The 24,718-nt window shown below is 40.7% G+C and overlaps 3 protein-coding genes and 1 pseudogene across 5 annotated transcripts in view; 3 read left to right on the top strand and 1 right to left on the bottom strand.

The window, feature by feature from the left end:
* Positions 1–1,398: 1,398 nt before the first annotated feature.
* Positions 1,399–5,682, top strand: LOC122325306 (alpha-1,6-mannosyl-glycoprotein 2-beta-N-acetylglucosaminyltransferase-like). 2 transcript variants are annotated; one of them, XM_043220313.1, is made up of 2 exons: positions 1,399–2,087; positions 3,885–5,682. In XM_043220313.1, the coding sequence occupies exon 2, from the start codon at positions 4,096–4,098 to the stop codon at positions 5,458–5,460; it is 1,365 nt and encodes a 454-aa protein (XP_043076248.1). In that variant the 5' UTR covers positions 1,399–2,087; positions 3,885–4,095; the 3' UTR covers positions 5,461–5,682. The 2 variants fall into 2 exon arrangements, with proteins under 2 accessions (XP_043076248.1, XP_043076250.1); XM_043220315.1 differs by lacking the exon at positions 1,399–2,087 and adding an exon at positions 2,115–2,387.
* Positions 5,683–9,369: 3,687 nt separating this feature from the next.
* On the bottom strand, positions 9,370–14,435 carry LOC122325305 (annotated as a pseudogene).
* Positions 14,436–17,057: 2,622 nt separating this feature from the next.
* hsp90aa1.1 (heat shock protein 90, alpha (cytosolic), class A member 1, tandem duplicate 1) lies at positions 17,058–23,018 on the top strand. Its single transcript, XM_043220308.1, has 11 exons — positions 17,058–17,213; positions 18,640–18,792; positions 18,868–19,234; positions 19,320–19,453; positions 19,539–19,838; positions 20,225–20,390; positions 20,488–20,678; positions 20,757–20,904; positions 20,990–21,258; positions 21,338–21,671; positions 22,734–23,018. The coding sequence occupies exons 2-11, from the start codon at positions 18,640–18,642 to the stop codon at positions 22,841–22,843; spliced, it is 2,172 nt and encodes a 723-aa protein (XP_043076243.1). The 5' UTR covers positions 17,058–17,213; the 3' UTR covers positions 22,844–23,018.
* Positions 23,019–23,188: 170 nt separating this feature from the next.
* hsp90aa1.2 (heat shock protein 90, alpha (cytosolic), class A member 1, tandem duplicate 2) overlaps positions 23,189–24,718 on the top strand; it is a 12,033-nt gene continuing 10,503 nt past the window's right edge. The window contains exons 1-2 of one of the 2 annotated variants that reach the window (XM_043220306.1): positions 23,189–23,346; positions 24,143–24,292. In XM_043220306.1, coding sequence (XP_043076241.1) covers positions 24,143–24,292 — 150 coding nt within the window. In that variant the 5' untranslated portion in view covers positions 23,189–23,346. Of the gene's footprint in view, positions 23,347–24,142; positions 24,326–24,718 lie in introns of those variants that run through there. The other variant, XM_043220307.1, reaches the window with a different exon arrangement.

Raw genomic sequence — 24,718 nt, 5'->3', positions numbered from 1 at the left:
GAACGTCTTGTTTTGCACGTTCTCGCTATTAAAAGCATCTAAAACATTGAATCAAAAGCGCATTCATCTGGCAACAAAAAAATCTGCCAATGTGGTAAAAAAAAAAAAGTAAAATTAATTTTAACTAATTTTTTTTGCGTCTCGCTGACTTTTGTTGCTGCATGTTAAGCGAAAAACGTAAAATATATATTTTTAGCAGGTTTGTAGAAAAGACAGGACTTTTAGTTCGCTTTTACGAATAAAACGGCTGATAACTGCTCACTAAAAATAAATTAAATTCTGTCCTCGAGAGGATTTGAATCCTTCGTCTTTCATTAGAAGTGTTTTAGTTTGAACGAAGTCTCGCGGGTTTTGAACGACACGCGCGCGAGAAGCTAAACCGAACGATCCCTACCGAGTCGAAATACTTCCTAAAAGCCGTATTAACGGCGTCTCTGTCGCTCGTCCGTCTAACGTTGCATCTAGCGCTTAAAGAACAACAGCCGCCATGTTAAGAGCGCCCTCGTCCCCATGTGCTTCGCGATGGCGCGCTCGACGGCCGCGCGACGGCCCGAGCGCGCGGGACTCGCGCGCGCCGACAAACCCTCGACGTTAACCCCGCGAGCGAGGCGCGACTGACCAGGATCGGGATCCCTGGCCGTATTTTCGGGGGTGACTCCAGTAGAGCTGCTGATGGCCCATCTCGTCTCTCTCGATCGGGATGTGGAAAAGGAAGTGGCGCTCGTGCGCAGGCGCAGAAAAGCCGCGCTGCTTCTGCGAGCCGCGCGCTTCCTGCGTCAGAGAGACGACAGCGCCGCCCTGCGGTCCAGCGGCGCATGCGCGGACGTCAAAAGCTAGAACCTTATCATTATTGTAAAAGGATAGTCTAATATTTGTATTTTTTTTTTATTAATGAAGTATGAATGAATTGGCCGCTAAAACGCTTTGGTCAGTTTCAGTTGTAGCTAAATTTACAGCAATTTCTATTTATGACTGCATATGGTTATAAAAGAAAGCAGTTAAAACTGTTCAATTGTGCTTAATAACAGTTACGGTATGAGGCATGTTTCTGAATGCACTCTTAAGGTGCCAGGTTTATTTTATTTAATTTATTTGTACGTTAATTTAAAATTATTAGACATGCCGCTTTTTATAATTTGTCTATCTTTAACACATATTTTAAAATAATAAAATGTTTCCCCATGCAGTCTGAAATATATTTCATAATAATAAAAAATATTTTGTGATATATATATATATATATATATATATATATATATATATATATATATATATATATATATATATATATATATATATATATATAATTTTTTTTTTTACCCATAAATAACTAAATAAATATATAGATGTATTTTATAAAATCATAAAAACAAATATCCAATATAAAACCACATGTGTTGTGGTCTTTAACATTTATGAACATATAGCACATTTTAAAATAAAAGGTCTAAATTTAGGCTTCGCTGTAAAACTTACAAATGTATTTTATTGCCTTGAAAAACATACGAAGGTTGAAACGTTGTGCATTTTCAGTTTCAAATGTATATTTAACTGAGCTTCGCTGTCTATAATATTTTTTTCGGCCACATATTTTCTCCAGAATAAACACAAAGTTAAGTTTCTATTACAATAACGTTCTGTAAACGCAATCATGAACTAAACACATCTCCACCTAAAGGCTGAGACGAGAAACTACACACACAAAACAAAACGTTACGTTTTAACACTTTAATCGATCTGCAGGGAGAGAAAAAACGCATCTTATTAAATATAAAAAAACCATATTTGATATAATCTGACACGATTTTGTAAGAACGTTGCAAGAAGCAGACAAAATAGTCACAAAGTGCGAAGAACCCTAAAATATCGAGGACAGCGAAGTAGATCTAACGCGAGCTTCTTAAAGCGCGAGCTGAAAGGAAGCGAGGCGTTGTGTGCGGCGTGACATCACGCGCGTCCCGACAGCCGAGGCCCCCGGAGGTTTGCTCTTATTCTGTGGAGCCTTCGGTTCCGCGCGGAGCCCGAGCGCCATGACACGCGTTTCCGCTTAAAAACGCGCTTTCACGAGGGACACGACGGCGTCTGCGGTGAGGCTCCGTTTCTCCGGGATCCCGCTTTTTAGGAATCGGTAGCAGCGAGGCTAACGAGTGACAGCGCGTCCCCGCGACGCGCGCGTCGGCTGTCCGTCATGTGAAACGGCTAGGCTCGGCGAGAAAAAAAAAAAACGCCGCTTGCGCGTTGAACGCCTCGACGCGTTTTTTCTGGCGCGCAGCGAAAGCGTCTTTAAACCCGGCTCGGCGTCGCGCTCGGTTCCCGCAGGTTTAATCGTGGCGTTCGCGGACGCGAAACCGAAAGCGCACGCATGCAGAAATTCTCTGCAGAGTGTGGTAAGTTAGCATGTGCAGCACGGCTGTGGGTGTTAGGGCGCTCTGTACAGTAACGCGTCGAGTTGCTAACGACCTGCATCATTAAAAACCGAGCTTTCGTTCGAATGCACACGTCTGCACTTTCCCCGATGCATGCATTTGTTTTCCTCGTTCGAGAGGGCCCTTAATAATGCCTTTGTGTTTCATTTATCTCACTTGGACATCGGCACTAGACACGCTTGTTTGTGAATACTGTAAAATTCTAATAGACTCTCATTTAGGTATATTATGTAGCGACCGGTACGTTTAATAACTACGTGTATGTGTCTATAAACGCAGCGACCAGCCGGGCTTATATTAAACAGACATGTTGATCTGATCTGATTGAAAGAGTTGAAAATATGAAACAGAATCAGTTTAACAGAAGAGTACTCTACAAACGATTAATTTGAGATTAATGGCGTCCAAAACACACACGTTGCATATGTAGAAGCTACTGTGGACAGTTTGTTCGCATCGGAACATTATTTTTGTCTTTTATTATTATCTGTGCTGCACTGTCCTAGTCTTCTAATTAGCGGCTCTTCGGGTTAAATCCACAGAGGCTGGTAATTAGGTCTGGACCCCTGTGGGTTCACGCTTTAGTTGAATCCAGGGCCACTTCCGTTACATTAACGCTATTAATCTCGCGCTTCTTGGGGCACTCGGTGGAGAAAGATCTGACGTGCGAGATGCAGTAGATCACGGAGTGTGTTGCGCGTTTGAAATACAATCGGCTTTAATACTTGAGCCGTGCATTTTGCCTTCGGTCAGCCATAAAAATAGCAGCGGTCTGACAATGGGCCGCGTTGAGAGCTTTTGCCTTTTCAGCAAATTATCCTTTCTTCAAAGTTTCTTGAGGAGAAAAAGTGCTTTTCTTTGGTATTTTTGTGCACTTCTATGTAAATGATATTGATTTCTTTTAGATGCATTGCTCGAACTCAAAAATATTTGGGCCTAAACTTGAAATGCACGCGATTTTTCCATCCATTTGGATCACGCCGCTTTACCATAAACACCTCATTCCATGTATATTTGTCAGCTGTACGTAAAACACACAGCTACGTGTTTTAAAAATGCACCTTAACCAGGTTTATATATTTGTCATCAATAAATCCTTAAAATTGCTTGTGTGTGAACCCTACCATATTTCAACAACGTTTTGATAACTTCAAAGTTAACTCAATACATGCATTTTAAAAACAGAATAATTTTAACGCATTCGAACAGAACTTTAAAAAACACAGTGATTAAATACAAATAGTTAGCAGTGACCTTTCATTCATGTGTGATTTAAAATCATCATGCATCCCATCAAATTAATCCAAACATATGCAGCCTTCGGTTCAGACCTAAATATCTTTGGGTGTAGTTACTAAAACTCCATTGTTTACTATGAATATTAATATTTTTGAGTCTTTTGCAAGCAAACCTCAGACCGTGCTAATTATAACCACCCTTTCGGTTCATTTCCTGCAGGTTCTAAAGAAAAATGCCTCTAAGAAAAATGCCTTATGGGAAACACCGTCGTTCGATTACATTCCAGAACTAGAGGACCAACACGAAGCTGCATTTTCTATGATAACGTTTTGTACCCAACCTGCTGGCGCGGACTTCTTTCGCATCGCAAACCTGCCGTCCTCGTCTCCCGAATCGTTTCTGCGACCGTCCCGCGAGGCGACTGCCTATCATGAGATTCCGAATTTACAAGCGTAAGGTGGTAATACTGACTCTAGTGGTGGTCATCTGCGGGTTCGCCGTCTGGAATAGCGGGAAACCCAAGAAGGCGAGCGCCGCCGCGTTTCCCAAAGAGACGGAAGCAGGCAAACGGAGCAGCGTTGGCGGTCAACTCCAAGTACAGGTCACGATCCCGGTAACCCGTAAGCCCGTCAACGAAACGCTTCCGGAAAAACAGCAATTACAAATCCAGGCAGCTGCCAAATCCGAAGTGGACAACGCAACTCTGGTGTACCGAGGAATCGTCTTTCAGCTCAACTTCGACCAGACCCTAAGAAACGAGGAGAAATTTCGCTCCCTGCGGCTGAAGGACGACTTGGTCGTCGTCGTCCAAGTTCACAACCGCCCCGAATACCTGCGCCTGCTGGTGGACAGCTTGAGGAAATCGAAAGGAATCGAGAACGTCTTGCTGATATTCAGCCACGACTTCTGGTCGCCGGAAATCAACCGGATCGTGGCGTCCGTCGACTTCTGCTTGGTCCTTCAGATATTCTTCCCTTTCAGCATCCAGCTCTACCCTCAAGAGTTCCCCGGGAACGACCCCAGGGACTGCCCTCGAGACATTCCCAAGAAAGATGCCTTAACCCTGGGCTGCTTAAACGCGGAGTACCCGGACTCCTTCGGACACTACCGGGAAGCCAAGTTCTCGCAGACCAAACACCATTGGTGGTGGAAGCTGCACTTCGTTTGGGATCGAGTCCGAGTCTTGAAGGAGCACCGAGGACTCTTATTGCTCATCGAGGAGGACCACTACCTCGCCCCCGATTTCTACCATCTCCTCAAACTCATGGCCTCCCTCAAGAAAGAGCAGTGTCCCGACTGCGACATCTTATCCCTAGGGAGCTACGGACACGTCGGCTACTCCAGCAAAGCCAACAAAGTGGAGGTGAAGGCGTGGAAGTCCACCGAGCATAACATGGGAATGGCGCTGAACCGAGACACCTACCAAAAACTCCTCAGATGCACCGATGCCTTCTGCACCTACGACGACTATAACTGGGACTGGTCGTTGCAGCACCTTACCGTGACCTGTTTGCCCGCGTTCCTGAAGGTCATGGTCAGCGAGGCGCCCCGCGTCTTCCACGCCGGCGACTGTGGCATGCACCACAAGAAGTCGGCTTGCATGCCGTCCAGCCAGAAGACGAAAATTGAGAATGTTCTCCAGAGCAGCGGGAACCAGTTGTTTCCCAAACAGCTGCTCATTACAAAGAGACTCCCAGCTTCCGGAGCCAAGGGAGTGGCTCCTCACGTCAAAAACGGAGGCTGGGGAGACATCAGGGACCATGAACTCTGCAAGAGCTACAGCCGATTGCAGTGACTTTGTATTGTTTTTGTTGTTTGTTTGTTTGTTGTTGTTTTTTTGCATCCTCTAATGAAAGCCTTTAAAAGTTCTTAACGGACTATTTCTTCCTATTGCCTGTTTTATTGAGATATTCCAAATAAAAAAAGTATGTGACGTTTGGATTTGGTGGTTATGAGCATCATTGAAGTATTATCACTGTTGTCATATTATCTATTATTAAACAGCATTTTTGTGCCATTTCGAGACGACGCGTTTGTATGTATGATTTTACGATCTGCAAAAGCATGGTTTTTCTTATAATTATGTGTATATTTGTGTATGTATATCTACAGTGTACTTTTGATCATAGTTCCACCTTCTGTTTAAGGTTATGCTAAAACGACTGGGCTATTTTTGATATGCAGATTAACTATTTTCTATTTGCTTGAATGTAACTGACCGTTTTCCAGGTGTAAGGTTCTGCTTCATATTGAACGTATTCCAGTATTAGAATGGTTTTGAAGCTTTTGCAAGACATTAAAATTGCATTGACTATCTCGCAGTCCTCCTTAGCCCCTTATAGATGCTTTGTCCCATTTTCACAAGTTTCAGTATCTCTTGGCCTCAATCTTCACAGATCTAACAAAGTGTGGGAAAATAAAGCCTTTGGAGTTGGTTTGTGATGTTTTAGAAGAGCTATATTTACTAATCAGGGTTATTAGCATAAACTAAAACCAACAAAAAAAGCATGAACTAATATGTCTATTTGTGTGTGTGTGTATATATATATATATATATATATATATATATATATATATATATATATATATATGTGTGTGTGTGTGTGTGTGTATATATATATGTGTGTATATATATATATATATATATGTGTGTGTATATGTATATATGTGTGTGTGTATATGTGTGTATATATGTATATATATAAGAGTGTGTGTATACATACATTTAAACTTAAAACCATAAACAAAAAAAGCATGAACTGATATGTGTGTGTATATATATATATATATATATATATATATATATATATATATATATATATATATATATATCAAACGATTAATCGCATCCAAAATAACATTTTGTTTACAATACGTGTATACTGTGTATATGTTTGTATATATAAATAAAAACACATGCATGTATATTTTTAGGATTTATTTTTATATATTAGATCTATAATATGAAATATAAGAATATATGTAAATATTTGTAAAATATATACTGTATGTGTATTTATATACATAATATTCACAGTACATATATTATGTAAACAAACTTTACAAACTGCAATTAATCATGATTTGACAGCAATTATATATATATATATATATATATATATATATATATATATATATATATATATATACACACACAGTTTTATACATAGTTTCAAATTTTCTCTGAAATTTACCATTTTCATTCAGTTTAATTTTAAGTACTAAAATGAATTGAATTAAATAAGATTAAAATAATAAAAATAATATTGACCTGAATACTTAAGCTTTATGGACATATTTAAAAAAACTAAACGAAAATAATATATAATTTTAATTTAATAAGTAACATTACAAAATTACTACAATTTTACCAAATATTTTAATGCGATAGTAAAAATAAAATTCAAAATATGAACTAAAAATGTTTTATTCATTTTCAGAGCGTTTTGCTAATGTCGTTTTAAACCGGTTTTATTTTCTTTCCTCTGCGTTTTTTCATTCATACATTGAAAGTCGATGGGAGCTGGTAACTCTATGGACAAAAACAGATATTTCAAAATATCTCATTTCGTCTACTGTCGTGTAGCATTAGTAAAATGGTGTCCCCTTCCTCCTTTAAATGTTTTAATACTGTAGCTCCATTTAACACTTTTGCCAAGTTTGACTTTGAGTTCAGAAAGTGATCGGTAGCTTCTTTCTGACCCTGCTCAGGCTTCCCCAAGAAGTGCTTCTAGATAGATTTCGGCCTCAAAGACTGGTGAAAAGTTGTGAACTGGATGTTTTCGATCATTTAAAGACACTTGGGTGTCTAAGAAAGAGCAAAAACCGAACGCTATCAGTTGTTTTTAGTGGCTTCTCATACAGTTGCATGGAAGAGATCTTCTGGTCTGTCTGCACGGATGCGACTCGATTCCTCCGTTCTTGTGCCTCTGGGGTTTTTCACCCGTTTTATTGTCCCTCTGGTCTCTTTTCAAGCGCATGCATGGTCTTTTCAGCTAATAACTCAAAGCTTTAACTCCACTGAAACGCATCTTATTAATCATTAAATGCTTGCGTCAGCAATGCTGATAAAACGCAGATCAGAGAACTGCACCGACTTTAATACGACAAGAACAACAACCAGGACTAAATTCGACAGATATTTAAATAATAAAAAATTTTGATATTTGACCTTTTATGGCTCGGTATTCTACATTTATTTATTGTTTTATTTCTCCTGAGGCAATCTGCGTTGTGCTGAAGATCATTTTTTCTAAGCGGTCCAAACCGATCGCTTGTAAATCTCAGCAAACCTTGCTTTTGTAGACTTCGTATACTCATTTCAGCTCGGCTTTCGGCTTTTGTGAAAAACCCCAAAAGGGAACTTGGTTCAATGAGGCCTACAATCAACCAGAAATGCTAAAACAAATGGAAAACATTTAAGATTCGGTAATAACGTAGCACAACAAGAACTATGCCATCATGAGTTCAATGCATTCTGCCATTGCATGCAATAGAAATGCAAGTGACCAGATATAGTTACGCGAACGCATGCATCAGTATTACCATCGCTGTGCGTCGGTGCTACAGAAATTAATAAACCGCAATGCAATTGAATGCAATGACGCGTAATGACGAGGTTAGCCTTTTACGCGCAAAACACTTAGCAGCAGGTCAGAACGAAATAAGGGCCAAACTACGTCCCTCAAAATACTCCCTGTGTCGTGTGCCAAGACCCAACTGTCTCTGCGTGTTAATTTCCCAATTACAGGAGCCAGCGCCCGGCACATCGGATGAAAGGCCGCTTCGTTCGGAGGATGGCGCAAACACTGCAAACACGGAGAATGAAACGCGCTTAAAGCTTTGGACGGAAACTCACGAAACGTCAGATCCAAGTCGATTCAATGCGTCAAAGCTAGGGACGTTACGATGCCAATCGACGAAAACGAGATGCTTAAGGTGGGTTGAGACGCCGACTTCATCGCGATGCGCAGCGCCACCTCGCCGAGGTAAGCGCCATCTACTGGCTGAACGGAAATCTGCGTCTCATTCAGCATGACACGATCTGTATGGTTTTTGTTTCCCGCGGATGCTTTTGAGGCCGTATCATTTCACAAAGCTATAATCAGATCAATCACGTTTTTTTTTTTAATTATGCAACAATTTAGATGAAGTATGGCTCGCGCTGCACGTAGCTTCTCAGTTTGGAACAACTTTTTAGCCTCAAAAAATTTACATTTTTGGTGGATTTTTTTAAATGTACCGCTCACTTATGATATTTTATTACCAGATCTTACGTTTAATCTTTCAAGCATCTAGTTTTCGTCCATTTAGCACAGGTTTTGGTGTTTGAGCTCGTCCGCTTCAGTTACTGAATGGAAAAACGCAGTATTTGTGGATCATTTTGGCCAAGTTCAGTCGGAAGCGGAGACCTGCGACCACGCCCGTTACAAAAGAAACATAAAACCGGTGCTAATTGTGAAGAATAAGGACCGAATGTAAGATCTGGTGATGATACAGCATGACGAAAAAATTTATAAAAAAATAAAAACACCAAATTAACTAAAGGATGCATTATCTGCACAGCATTAATCGTTATATTAAAACCATACTCACAAAAGCAACCATAATGAAACCAAATGAAGCCAAAAAATATGCTTAAGATAATTTTAATTATTTTATATATATATATATATATATATATATATATATATATATATATATAAATAAATTCTTCTGTATTAGAAATGCAACTTTTCTATTTTATGTAATTATTTCAATCCATCATAAATCCGTAATTTACAATATTTACACATTGTACAATAACCCGTTTCATTTGAAACAATATTAAAATAAATGTTCAGAAAAGATATCTATTTCTCTTTATACTTTTACAGCATTTCCAGGGAGCCCCCCGCGACTCCGAACATTTGTAAAGCCATATTCTTCTAATTATTTAGTGCAAATGATTTCCCGCTCTACGGTTGCGACATCCGGCGCCTCGGCGCTTCCGTTCCGACGCAGTTACGAGAACGGTTTCAACAACAATCAGTGCAAAACACCTCAGCGGTCCTCTTCTTCAGAGCTCGGACGTCCGGCGAAGACCGCCATCGGTGTGGAAGGAGCGGACCGTGGTTCTGCGAAGCGTGGTATAAAACGCATAACCCACCAGGAAACACTGGACCGCCATATTACAACCAACCATTATTTTCATGACAATTACTCACATTTCACCAATTCTTAGTAGCTTATTGAAATGTGAAAAACATACAGTAGTGAAAACCGTCCTGTCTGGACGGGCTTAATTAAACTCGGCATACGTTAAATATTATAATGGTACTTACGCTCGTACTTCACAATATATTGCATCACAGTAACAAGAATCAGGCTGAAAATGTGTTTGATTGCCATGAAAATAAAGCATGAGATCTTAACGGTCCTAAAAACTGGCTGAAAGGATGAAATGCGATCTTGACAGGCTTCGGCGTCAATAATGAACGCGCGTTCCTCAACGGACCGGTGACACGACTGACGCGGCGCGTCCGAAGAGCCGCTATACGACTGTCCCGCTGGGAGAGCTGGCCTGGTTCTGAGACGACAACAGACCCTAAAGAGACCGAAAACAGAGGAAAAGTTAGGGTTTTTGGGGAAAAAAAAGCATTCTTTTATTCAGCACTCTTGCGTTAAATTGATCGAAAGGTCCAGTGAAGACACTTATAGTGAAAAATATCGAGCGGCACGACTGTTTTCAACACTGATAATAATCAGAAATGTTTTCTCGAGAAATCATTATAATTGGTATATTATTATGATTTCTGAAGACCGGAGTCATGATGCTGAAAATAACAGAAATAAATGACGCTTTAACACAGAAAACAGCTGATTTAAATTGTAATAATATTTCCGGTATTAATTTGTTTTAACAAAAAATGGCCATAATATCCCTCATCACAACTGAAGGGAATGTTCTCGGAACGTTCTAATCAACATTATAAATAAACGTTCTTGCGGTAACGTCCACAGAACATCCTGGTGATTTATAGAATTGTTGCCACCCATTGGTTTTTTTTTTTCGTTTTACGCCATATTCCGAAAAGCGCACAAAAGCAGGCGGACGAAAGCGTAGCTAGCGACGCGGCGCTTCGTTACTCCAAACCCGACTCCAAATCTAGAAACGGAACATTTCCGGCGCGCGGCGAAAACGTGGCAACTCACCACTTTCCCAGGCCGCGCCCACGTGCAAACGAATCCCTCCTGGCAGGCGGTGACCAAGCAGTCCTCGAGGAAGATCAACACCGTGAGTCTCTCGTGGGAGATTTTCTTGCACACCAGCGGCTCCAGAAGCGGGATTTCCTCCATGCGCGGACACGACGTCGTCCCCAGCGTCTTCGCGACGTCCGTTTTAGCCGCTCGAGGGCCGATGATCTGGTTGAGCTTGTCGCTGCTCTTGTTGCTGATGTAGCTTATGCTGTGATTGCGCTTGTGCTCCTTCTCCTGATTCCGCTCCTTGCGCACCTCGTGCAGAGCCAACGTCGCGAACTTGCTGACGCCGGTCGCGATCAAAGCGCCGTCTACGATGCCGGCCGGTTTGTTGCTGTTCGGGCTGCCGGCCGTCGAGTGCTGCAAACTGTTTGAGCGCGGCAGCGAAGAATTCGCGCTGTTGTTGCCGTTAGTGCCGGTTTCCGCACTCATCGCGTTAGTTTGAGTCCTCGTTCTTGATAACGGAAACAGAACGTCTTCCGTGAGGTCCCATAAGCATAGCTGAGTGTCCTGACCGACCGAGCCGAACCGGTACGTCACGCTACCGTTCGTAGAGTTTCGTTTGGATATTCTAGATTGCGTGCTATTCGCCCGCTCGCGATTTCCGTTGTATTGCGCGTTGTCGCGGAAGTCCTCGTCGCTTCCGCTGAACTCCGCCGGCGCTTCGCAGTCCTGAACGCTAGTGATGCAATGATCGAACGCAACGACGCTCACCCACGATTTGTGGCCTCGTCCATGGCGGCGACCCTGGCGTCCAGCGACCAGACCGTCACACGAGATCGTCCTCGCCCCCGGTTACGATGAACCGTCCGTCGGGGCTCCAGCAAACGCATAGCAGCCCGCCGAAGTAGCTCTTCATCGTGCCTCGCAGCTCGGTCGCGTCGAAGCTGAAGACACGAAGGAATCCATCCTGACTGACGCAGGCCAGGAACTTTCCGTCGGGCGAGAAAGCGAATTCGTTCACCGCCCCTTCGCCCACTGTCCAGCGGAGGAGAGGATTGCGGGCCGACTTGCTCTTGCCGGTGTGAACGGCGTAGCTCTCGCCTTGCTTGAGGAGCTGATAATGAGGCGGCGTCGTCCCGCAGGTGTGCTCCACGTTGTACAGGTACAAACAACCGCTGCCATGAGCCACCAGGAACAGGTGCTCTGAACCCGGGACCCACTTCAAACACGTCACCGCAGACTTATCGATTAGTCTCTGTTAGAACAGGAACAAAAAAAAAAAAACAGACCGAATTACAAAAGATGCAAAAAAAAAAAAAGGTCCAAAAATAGATTTCATTTTCTTAATATAAAATATTATTTATTCATTCTTTCATTTTATTTAATACATATAAAAATATCAAATATTTAATTTGAAATAAATATTATTCTCCATGTAAAAATATGACATTTTTAAATTTAAAAAAGACATTTAATTAAAAATATATATATTATTTATTTTTATATTTTATATATATATATATATATATATATATATATATATATATATATATATATATATATATATATATATATATATATATATATATATATATATTTATTTTTTTTTTTTTTTTTTTTTTTAATTGAATTGATGCAAAGACAACAAAATTTCACAACTTTTTTCACAAAAACAATAATTATGCGATTTAAGGCTTTTAACAATCTAATCTATGTAGCTCAGATCACTGACTTCACAACGAGGTTAAATCTGTGTTGTTGCAAAACTAAATAAAGTCATATTTCAAAAAATAAAAAAGTCCCTAAAACAGATTATTTTCTGAATGCATAATTTATTTTAGTCTGAAAAACCAAAAAAATACATTTTAATTTAATTACATTAGAAAGACAATAAAATGCATCTTTAACAAAAAAAAAATCTTATATAGTTTAAATTTGTTTCTAACGTAATTTTTAAATCAGAAACCCGAAGATTCGATTTCGTCGAGATCTCTGACTTAAAGGAATATTTCACCCCCAAAATGTCCACCCCGTTCACCCCGGAGTAGCTCCAAACCTGTACGAATGTCTTTGTTCTGAAACACAAAGGACTTTTGAAGAAAGTTTGTAACCAGGCCACCGACTCAACGGCGACCGAAACAACCCGAGCACAAACTTCCTCCAAAAACACGTATTTTTTTTGCGTGTGTTCGGCAGAAGAAAGAAATCCACACCGATTTCTCTCCGCTTGAAGGGGTGGGCGAACTACTCCTTCAACGACCGGCTTCAAACGCTTTCATCTCAAACAAAGAAGTTGCTAGACTCACGTCTTCGTTAAAAAGCTTGCTGGTTTCCTTTTTGATGGGGTCAATGAGCTGTACTTGCCCTGCGGAAAAGCCCACCAGCAGCGAGACGCTCTCCGCCGTGGCCGTCAGCGCGTTGGAGTCGTGACACGTGGGGAGCGTTCCCTTATAGATCCTCTTGTCCACAGGTTTGCTCAGGTCGGCGGCCTGGGGACGTCAGAAACAAGCAGCGATGCTTACCTTCACGTGCACGGCGCAATTAAACCAGTTGATGCACAAACACGATCCGAATCAATTCATGCACAGTACATCCCGGGGGGAAAATGTTTTTTTAATTATCTGCAAATGCTCAAATCACGGCGCAGGCCCTAATGCGCGGTTGCGTTTCTGTAAATCGTTTGTAAACGATGCACCGGGTCACACACCCTAAAGCTCATGCATGCGCCTAAAAGAAGCGAGCGCGTGCACAACCCCGAAACCCGTGCATTAGAATTGAGCTAAAATCGGTGAGCGTGCATTATGTGGTAAGACGCATGAGAATATTAACAGGATTTACTTTGAAGTAGCCATTAGACATAAACCTAAATATACTTTAGGTTGCATTCACGTATTTGCAAACTACGTGCTTTTTGAATACGATTTAAGATGCACCGTCGCATAATGCTAAAGCTGTGTGCACCAGGCATAGGGCTGATTATAATGGTTTCTGCTGGATTGTAACCGTGCACACAACGACCAAGACTCTGGCCAGCCCTTGCAAAACTACAGAGCCGCTCCAAACCGGTGCCTGGGCTGCAGCTGCGCTCAAACAGCTTCCACGCAACAGGTTTCCACACTTGAACCGCACGCGCAGCTCCGGACCTGGCGCGCGCGCGCGGTGTGTTTACATGCAACTTGACTCGTAAACGTTATTGAGACGCAGCGCACGGTCCGAACCGCTCCTCGCCCCGCGCATGCGCCGCACCGACCCGCTTAAAGCCCGACGGAAGGCTGCCAGCGGCCGCCACGCCGTTACCTTCTTGACGCCTTTATAAATGTAAAAGTAAAGCTCCCGGCCCACATTGAAACAGATTCTCTCGCCGTTCCCGGACTGGTCGTTCACGTTCACGAACGACACTTTGACCGGGTTCGAGCCCTGCGAGTTGAACGGCACGCGGTTCGGTCGGCTGTACTCGGAGTTCGGCAGAAGTTTGTAGACGCCCTCCCGTGTGCTGAACTGAGTTTTAATTTCGTTCGCCTCCTTCCCACCTCCCTCCGCCGCCATCTTCCACATTAGTATTCATTCCGCTTTGTGCACGAGCATGCGCGCGGCCCTCCTCCTCCGCGCGGCACCGAGAGCGCTGCGCGTTCACGCGACGTAGGTGGGAGGTAAAACGGTGCTTTTGATAAAAAAATAATAATAATAATCATGCAGCAAAGGATACAGAAGAAAGACAGTTCTATGCTTGGATTGTACAAAAAATAATAATAAAAAAAAAAAAAAAAAAAAAAAAATATATATATATATATATATATATATATATATATATATATATATATATATATATATATTAACAAAAAACATTTATTTACAAATATTTTAGGCTATTTTGAACTACTTTTTAATTTTAAACATGCAAATTATTATATGGCAAATGATACAAAGTCATGGCTCTATCGCTGAATTTAGGATTTTTTGAAAAAGCAATAAAACATAAACATGCGCATTAACTGCAGAAGAAAGCTGTTCTATCCTTGCATTATGCTATACAAAAACAAAAAACTTTAACAAAAACTTTATTTTATTTTCTTTTCAGTATGATTTAGCATCAAAATATATTTTCTACAAACAAATACATATTTTTTTAAATTTTTTAAATTATTTTTAAAGCCTATTTTTGGTGATTATCCATGTGCATTAACATTCTTAACCAGAAATGATCCAAATATATAATGCCTGTATCCTGTTTTCAAACATATTTTGGCCTTTTTTAAAATATTATATGTGTGTGTGTATATATATATATATATATATATATAAAAAATAAAGTAAAATAAAATAAATAAATAAATAAATATATATATATTTAAAAAAAAAATATATATATATATATATATATATATATATATATATATATATATATATATATATATATATATATATATATAAAATGTCTAATACACCCCATCTTTTAACTGAGTTTGCATATGTTGAACATTATAACGTACTTAATATTCATGATGCACACAATGTGGTACAGTTGACACAATTTCTATAAAACTTCTATAAAAGTACGTACATTCACACCCGTTCTAGTTCAAGCATGATAAAAGCTTCCCTCGCTTCCAGTCATATGAAGTGCACACTAGCTGCTTCTGGAAAGGCCTGTGAAACACACTGTACTTGTCTTATATAAGAGAAAGTGCTGGAAACCGTGCAGTGCCTCCTCTGGCCAGAAAACAACTACATCTTGAAAACCCTGGAGAGTTTCATGCACACACTCCCGAGCCCAAAGCAACCCCTCTGTGTGTCAGCGGCCTGCCTTCAATTATTTAACTGGGCTTTTTTTTTTTCCTCGAGATCATCTTAGGCGTCTTTATTTTTACTTAAAGGGACAGTTCACCCCAAAACGAACATTTCTCACGGTTCACTCAAGATGTTTCAAACTGCTTTTTTGCCAAGTGTTTTGCTTCAAAGTCGTATTAAAAATAATTTATATGCCAGTAGTTTACAGACACTTAACCAAAACACACAAAAAACAGTGTTCATATCAATACAGTATTCACAGTATCTCTTTTTACTGTAATGCCTTATTTTTCATTTGAATAGTTTAGAGTCAGCTTTGTTACTGCGGGGAAACAAGGAGACAACGTTTCCTTTATTTATTTATAAATATTTATATATATATATATATATATATATATATATATATATATATATATATATATATATATATATTTTTTTTATTATATATATATATATATATATATATATATATATATATATATATATATATATATATATATATATATATTTTTTTATTAATTAATTTATTTTTATTTATTTTTATTTATTTATTTATTTTTGGTCTCTACAGCAATTTTTACAGAACAAAACAAACTTTTTGTTAATATTTCTTTGTTTGTTGTTCACTTTAATTTTAGAGGTTTTTTTTTTTATTTTAATGGCTGGCAGCCATTAAATTACGTTTTAATATTTTTCTGTACCATGGAAGTCAACTGTTTGTTTGTTTTTTATTTGTTTGTTCTCATTTTCAATAACAGACTGCCATGAGAGAATTAAGAAGTAATACCTCCATACAAACAACACGTTTGTACACCATTTTGCACATGCACACAACTTATGTAGCACATCACAAACGTTTAGGGCAGCAAACGACCATAAGTGGTCCTAGTTGTCTTTGTAGGGGTAGTCAGTGACATATAATTCGATCTAGTTGCGTTAAAATGAGTTTTCAAGCAAAGAACACTCTCCTTTTGTGCTCAGCAGAAGAAAGAAAGGCACAGGTCGGCAACAACTGAGCAAATAAACGATCGCGGCCTTGCTATTTTAGGGCTAGGGCTGTTTTTTTGGGCGAGTTGCATGCGAACCGTTGACATCTGGGCCATCGGTTCGAGTCGAGGAAGGCCTGCGAGAACGCACTAGAATGCGTGAGGATCTCGCAGGTGTCCCGCGTGAGTCCTGGCACCTCGATTCAAGGCCCGGGGGTGTTTGGCCAACTTTTCAGCCAATGAGCATTCGAGATCCGAACACACGTGGCTCCCGGGAGCGCTCCGGCCTTGATTGACAGACACCTCCTGTGCGTCCCTGCCCCAAAAAGGACAGAAGGGGTATATGGCGGCGGACTCACTTACTTTAGCTCTCTATCACCCCTCCTTACTCTGTAGTGGGCATTCCTTCTGGAACTTTCTCAATGGGGGTTTCGAGAAACTCTGCTCGCGAGCATATAAAGGCCGAAGAAGGCCCGACGCTCGGCAGATAAAGCCAGAGCAGCGACGAGAAGCAGACAACCTCGTGATCCAGTGGAGTAGACCTCCATACGACTTTCTGCACAGACGTTTCCTACAGAAGACCATCCTCAAGGTAGGAGCGACGCAGTTCCGTACATTAAATATAAGACTTGCGTTAGAATTTATCGCTTAATGAAATTAAAAATGCTTATGCTTAAGTTACATCAGCCCACGCAATCGAGCGAACGGCGTCGGTATCGATGCATAAAAGCAACAGTTATTGTTTTATTTCTTTATTTTTTCGCGTTTCACGGCATCTGATTAGTTCAAACCGCGCTGTCAAAACGGGCCGCTTCAAACGACGGCCGATCGTTTCCAGCATTTTCTTCGCATTCGAAACCGAAGCCCCAAGAAGTAAGTGGGTTTTCACGGGAGCACGTGTCTGGGAGACGCTTAAAGACAGCTGGGGCTTTTCTGACACTTTCTTAAACCAGAGTAACTCAGAATACAAGGCTAACAATGAGAATAGGTCGCGTTGCATTGGTAAAACCCCCGAAAACGGGGTATGAAGGATACTTTAGGTGGCTTTATTGCACCATTTGCCTTCTGTTTCTGTGACATGTGACACTCCTCCCCCTTTACATGAGTGACAGGTGCTGGACATGTGCTGCTGATTCAGTGGCTTCAGCTGTCGCTTCATTATCATTCATTCAACGTTTAAAGACTTTCAGCCAGAGATAAAAGTAATTTACTTGTATTTTGAAAACCTGACAATATATAACCTTTATTTGCACCGCTCTGCAGTTTTAGGATGTAACGATGAAAGTACCAAAAGCATAGCATCACAGCACACGAAATATTTGTCACGTTGCTGATTATTCATTTATTGCATTTATCATTTTTCAGATATCATTAAAGTTGCGGTTCGTGCGTTTATGTTTAGTGAGAATAAATAACTTTATTTTGAAAAGGATTATTATTATAAAATTAAATCTGTTAAATGTAAAAAAAAAATAAAAATTAATTAAAAAAATAAAATATAAAAAAACTTATTTCAGCTAGTTTTCCAAGGAACGTTTTAGTTTGACTTAATGTGGGCTACTACAATCAGCCAGAGCTAAAAATAGGCATATTTTAAAACTACAACACAAATTTACAAATAAATTCCTAAAATTTTAACTTGAATAAACACAAAAGCACATAAAAATTTAAAAGCTAAAACACTATCTCAACAATACAAAAAGAACACTGAACATCTGAAAAAGTACATTATATATAAATATATAAAATATATAAATATATAAAATTTTGAGCGATTTATCTGCAGTGATGAAAGTAAGGAGAGCATAGGTAAAATATTTTACCACATAAATAATTATATACAAATATTTTGTAGCATCAAAGGGAATACAAAAATGAATTCATTCCAACATATATACTTAGTAAGAATTATTCAAGTACACACAATGTATTTAAATTAAATAAATCGAATGGCATATATTAATGCTTTATATTGCGGAATCATTATTTATAATTCTTATTATGTATCTTTTCTGCAGATGCCTGAGAACGCCGCACAGCCCGTGATGGAGGAAGACGTCGAGACCTTCGCCTTCCAGGCTGAGATCGCTCAGCTGATGTCTCTGATCATCAACACTTTCTATTCCAACAAAGAGATCTTCCTCAGGGAGCTCATCTCCAACTCTTCAGATGTAAGTCAACCAGTGCATTCTCCGTTTACGCGCCAGCGTTTGTTCACAATAACTCAACGCATGTCTTCCAAACAGGCACTGGACAAGATCAGATACGAGAGCTTGACAGACCCCGGCAAACTCGACTCATGCAAGGACCTTAAGATCGAACTCACCCCTGATCAGAAACTGCGCACGCTGACCATCGTGGACACCGGCATCGGCATGACCAAAGCGGACCTCATCAACAACCTGGGCACCATCGCCAAGTCCGGCACCAAGGCCTTCATGGAGGCTCTGCAGGCCGGAGCGGACATTTCCATGATCGGTCAGTTCGGAGTGGGCTTCTATTCGGCCTACCTGGTGGCCGAGAAAGTGACGGTCATCACCAAACACAACGATGACGAGCAGTACATCTGGGAGTCTGCCGCTGGTGGTTCCTTCACAGTGAAGCCAGACTACGGTATGAGCCCTCACAAGTGTTTTGTTGTGGTTTTAAAGTCTAAAAGTACCGGAACTTGACATATGCGTTTGCTTTGGAATTGCAGGCCCATCCCTTGGACGTGGCACCAAGGTCATTCTCCACCTCAAAGAGGATCAATCTGAATATGTTGAGGAGAAGCGCGTCAAGGAAGTCGTGAAGAAGCACTCTCAGTTCATCGGTTACCCCATTACGCTCTTCGTAAGTGTTTGTACTTTGGTGCCAGAACTGCAAAGCTTGGTTGCTCCGGACTCGAGCAAATAAAGCATCCGTTCTTGTCTTGCAGATTGAGAAACAGAGAGAGAAAGAGGTTGACCTGGAAGAAGGAGAAAAGGAGGAGGAGGTGGCGGCCGGCGAAGAGAAAGACAAACCTAAGATTGAGGACTTGGGCGCCGATGAAGATGAAGACACCAAAGACGGTCAGAACAAGAGGAAGAAGAAGGTGAAGGAAAAGTACATCGATGCTCAGGAGCTCAACAAGACCAAGCCCATCTGGACCCGTAACCCTGATGACATCACTAACGAGGAGTACGGAGAGTTCTACAAGAGTCTGAGCAACGACTGGGAGGACCACCTGGCTGTTAAGGTTGGTAGGAACATTGGGTCAAAAATGGATGGAGTTCTTATTGAGCAGACGAGATGATTAAGCCATCAATTTTTTTGATTTAAAACCTGGTTTTAAACCATCAGTCATTTTGATTTTAAACCACAAACCACCTTATTTTTAAACCACTGTTCTTCTTGTTTTTAAACCACCAATATTCTTTAAGTTAAACCAACAATCGTCTTATTTTCAAACCTCCAACATTCATGCTTCAATTGTCTTGTTGTTGAACCGCCAATCATCTTGCTTTAAACCACCAGTATTACTTTTGTTAAACCTCCATCAATTTACTTTTAAACTACCAATGTCCATGCTTTTAAACCTTTAATTTTCTTGTTTTTAATCCACTGATCGTCTTCTTGTTGCAGCACTTCTCAGTTGAGGGCCAACTGGAGTTCCGCGCTTTATTGTTTGTACCCAGAAGAGCCTCTTTTGACCTTTTCGAGAACAAGAAGAAGAGAAACAACATTAAGTTGTACGTGCGCAGGGTCTTTATCATGGACAACTGTGAGGAGCTCATTCCAGAATACCTCAGTAAGTGCCTCATTTGCGAGCAATTCTTAGAAATTATGCATCTGATTTCGATGTGACCTGAGAGTTCGGATGTTAACGAGTTAAACTTCCATCCCAGACTTCATCAAGGGCGTGGTGGACTCTGAGGATCTGCCGCTCAACATCTCCAGAGAGATGCTTCAGCAGAGCAAGATCCTGAAGGTCATCCGCAAGAACCTGGTCAAGAAGTGCCTGGAGCTCTTCACCGAACTCTCCGAGGACAAAGAGAACTACAAGAAGTTGTACGAGCAGTTCTCCAAGAACATCAAGGTGTGTGTGCTTTTTGGATAGTTTCTTAAATCGTAAATGAGACACCATTGAAGCTAAAATGGCTTTTCCCAATTGTAGCTGGGCATCCACGAAGACTCTCAGAACCGCAAAAAACTCTCAGAGCTGCTTCGCTATTACACATCGGCTTCTGGAGACGAGATGGTGTCCCTCAAAGACTATGTCTCTCGCATGAAGGACAGTCAGAAGCACATCTACTACATCACTGGTTAGTAGTTGGTTCACTAATTTTTTTTACGTTATTTTAACGCACAGATAAAGTTTACTTACAGACCTTGCTCTTCTCTCCAAAGGCGAGACCAAAGATCAGGTGGCCAACTCTGCTTTCGTGGAGCGTCTGCGCAAAGCTGGTCTGGAGGTGATCTACATGATCGAGCCCATCGACGAATACTGCGTCCAGCAGCTGAAGGAATACGATGGCAAAAACCTGATTTCGGTGACCAAGGAGGGTCTGGAGCTGCCCGAGGATGAGGAGGAGAAGAAGAAGCAGGAAGAGCTGAAGACCAAATATGAGAACCTGTGCAAGATCATGAAAGACATCCTGGACAAAAAGATTGAGAAGGTATGAGCCGTTAGCGTGCTAGACTTTGATTTTGAAGTGACAATCTTCAGAGCCATTAAATTAAAGTGTATTCAAACAGGTCACCGTCTCAAACCGCCTGGTTTCTTCGCCCTGCTGCATCGTCACGAGCACATACGGCTGGACGGCCAACATGGAGAGGATCATGAAGTCTCAGGCCTTGAGGGACAACTCCACCATGGGCTACATGACCGCCAAGAAGCACCTGGAAATCAACCCCGCCCATCCCATCGTCGAGACCCTCAGAGAGAAAGCGGAAGCTGACAAGAACGACAAGGCAGTGAAGGACTTGGTGATCTTGCTGTTCGAAACCGCCCTGCTCTCCTCTGGATTCACCCTGGAAGACCCACAAACACACGCTAACCGCATCTACAGGATGATCAAACTCGGGCTCGGTAAGTTGGATGACCTAAAACATGCCTTTAAACACAAAGGCTTAGTATATCACAGTTACGAATGCATTATTAATGGTTACTGATCAAAATTAACGTCCATCAAAAAAATCAGTCAACCACTAAAGCTCATCATTTGCATCTAGAACCTTTAACATCAATAGAACCTTTCCAATATATAATGGGGTGGAAAAAAGTTTCTTTAGATCATTAAAATTGTCTTCACACATGAAATGGTTCTTTTAAGAATTATCCACTAAAACATATCAGTCCACCAAATAAAGATTTGTTATTGGCTTTATTCAAGAACCCTTCCATGGCAATAAATGCCAGCTTTTTTAATGTAAAAAAAAAGTTTCTTAAGATGATTACATTTTTCTTCGCACAAACCATTTAACGTGGTTCTTTTAAGAATTATCTACTTAAAGACTGTGATCCACTACTGCACTAAAGGGTCATTGTTGGCTTTGAGGCTCCGTGAAGAACCTCCATGCCGTTGCACTAAAGGTTTTTATTAATAGAAATAGGTTATTTAGATTGATAAAATGTTTTTGACACCAATAAAAATTGTTTTAAGAATCATCTACTTAAACATATAGCTCGATCCACCATTATTTATTCATAATTTATTAAAAATAAAGGGTCATTTTTGGCTTTGATGACTCCGTAAAGAACCGGTATCGTGTATGGTAACTTTCCATTATTTTTATTGGGAATAAAAAGTTTCTTTAAATCATTAAAATGTTATTCAACGCTAATAAAAATGGTTTCTTTTGGAATTATCCACTAAAACGTATTAGTCCACCACTACATTCCCAAAAATCAAAGTACATTATTGGCATCTATGGTTCCACGAAGAACCTTTAATATCCACAGAACCTTTCTAATGCACAAAAGATTAGTTATAGTGGCAAATTTTTATTTTCCTTTTTTTAAGGGTTTTTCCAATTAAAACATTATGGGGGACCCAAAACAGTTCTTCCATAGCCTTTATTTTTAAGGGTGTCGTCACAAATGGAACATCATTGGAAAAATGACTTAATTGTGTTTAATCTCTTCTTTCAGGCATAGATGACGACGACTCCGCTGTAGAAGACATTTCTCAACCCGCCGAAGAAGACATGCCAGTTCTGGAGGGCGACGACGACAGCTCTAGAATGGAGGAAGTCGACTAAAGAGTTTTAGTGTAAATAACTCTACACTGTTAATTTATTGTTTTTGTAAAAAACAATCTGAAAGTGATCATTAACGAGTACATGTTTTTTCTTTGTAGTACTGTACCAGAATTTTTTTTATGAGTTTTTTTGTTTGTTTTTGTAATCCCGATTTTGAACGTTTTTAATAAATGACTGATAAATATGGCGTGGAGTCGAGTCTTGATTTCCCGAGCAATCTAGAAACTTCATCTCCCTCGGTCTCGGCCCCGCCCCCTTCGGCGGTTGAGAGGGACGCGGCGGATGATTGACGGCCAGGCCCCTCCTCCCCCGCCGCGCGTCCGTAGCGTTGAGAAGATTCGAGAGATTTCTGGAGCGTCCGCGTTCTCGAACTCTCCCGTCAGGACGTATAAAAGCGCGCCGCCGGCGTGACGCACGCGACAGGCTCTCCCGAAGCTCAGTGACAGCTGAGGAGGAGAAACCTCACGGGCTTAAATCAAATTCGCTTTAATAAACCCGTCAAGGTAAGGGTGTAGAATCAGAACAGCGTCCGTTACGCGTTACCTTTCAACTTGTTTGCCATTTCGCGCCAACGCCGCGAGGACGTTCGACGCTTCTTTCGCGCTTCATTCATTCGTCAACGGTCTTTTTTAACAGTTTCGACGCATTTACACGGCGATTTTCCACTTGTATCCTCACAAATGCGAAGTGTTTCACGCCGTTGGTATATTTCAGTCGGCTCTTTCCTCAAATGAGGATTCCTTAAGTCCGTCTGGAGTTGATCAGTTTTACCTCAGAGGGATTAAACGGGGCTTTTACGATAAAGGCGCTCGCGAACGCGTCCGAGGAAAGCAGACGTCATTTACCCATGCATCCTTGTGTCAGTGCATTTTCAGCAAGCGTTTCGTTGCGTGCACATTGACTTATGCATAAAGTTTAACGGAGCGCATTTGTGTTGGTCGCGGTGCAGTGACTCGTTCGCACGGAGTCGGTTCTGAAGCGATGCGCTCCCCGTTAACGCGCGCAGAGAGTTTTAGTAGGTTCTAGAAGCTCGCGGTAACGCGTTTGGGCCGACAGGAGGCGCTCGAGCTCGTGCAAGCTGTTCCCGAACCACGAGCAATCCCTCCAGCTTTGTATATATTAATAGCATTAATGCATAACCCTTTTGCAATCGAATTAAACCGTGCTTCGAGTCCCTAATTGGTTATGCATTGATCGGCCAAATGCATGTTGAAAACGAATGCTTTTCATTTGTAATAACTCAAATACTTGTCAAATGTTGTGTTTATGTCCTATATATATATATTTGGTCGTGCACAGATGCCGGAGGCAAATGACCAGCCGATGGAGGAGGAAGCGGAGACCTTCGCCTTCCAGGCTGAGATCGCTCAGCTGATGTCTCTGATCATCAACACTTTCTATTCCAACAAAGAGATCTTCCTCAGGGAGCTCATCTCCAACTCTTCAGACGTGCGTAACCGTGTACTACATGGTTGAGTAACGGTATAGTAAGCATTAGTAGCACAGTAATAACAACGGCAACATTTTGGTGCGTCGACGCAATCGCATTTGCTAGAAAATGCATATAAAATAGCTTAAGAAGGGATGTAGCCTTCAAGCGTTTGCACATTTTTTTTATGCAACTATTTTTGCTTCAAAGATAAAAAAAATACATCAGCAGCATATTTTCACTAAGGATCCTAACACACATTAAACTAGTATTCAATTTGTATTTAAAAAAAACTTTTTTTGCTTTTTGTTTTCAAACATATATATATATATATATATATATATATATATATATATATATATATATATATATATATATATTTATAAAAATGTTTTAATCATATAATAAACATTAAAAATATTTTGTTAATTATAGTAAATATTAGA

The sequence above is a fragment of the Puntigrus tetrazona genome, chromosome 20 (assembly GCF_018831695.1).
Source record: "Puntigrus tetrazona isolate hp1 chromosome 20, ASM1883169v1, whole genome shotgun sequence".
Lineage (NCBI taxonomy): Eukaryota > Metazoa > Chordata > Actinopteri > Cypriniformes > Cyprinidae > Puntigrus > Puntigrus tetrazona.
The sequence above is the reverse complement of the archived record's forward strand: the minus strand, read 5'-3'. Positions and strand labels throughout refer to the sequence as shown.

Excerpts from the sequence above, each read along its gene's own strand:
- LOC122325306 (XM_043220313.1), top strand. The coding sequence starts at position 4,096 with ATGAGATTCCGAATTTACAAGCGTAAGGTGGTAATACTGACTCTAGTG.
- hsp90aa1.1 (XM_043220308.1), top strand. The coding sequence starts at position 18,640 with ATGCCTGAGAACGCCGCACAGCCCGTGATGGAGGAAGACGTCGAGACC. Across the intron at positions 20,905-20,989 it reads GCACATCTACTACATCACTG|GCGAGACCAAAGATCAGGTG; the intron begins GTTAGTAGTTGG and ends TTCTCTCCAAAG. Across the intron at positions 21,672-22,733 it reads GATGATCAAACTCGGGCTCG|GCATAGATGACGACGACTCC; the intron begins GTAAGTTGGATG and ends CTCTTCTTTCAG.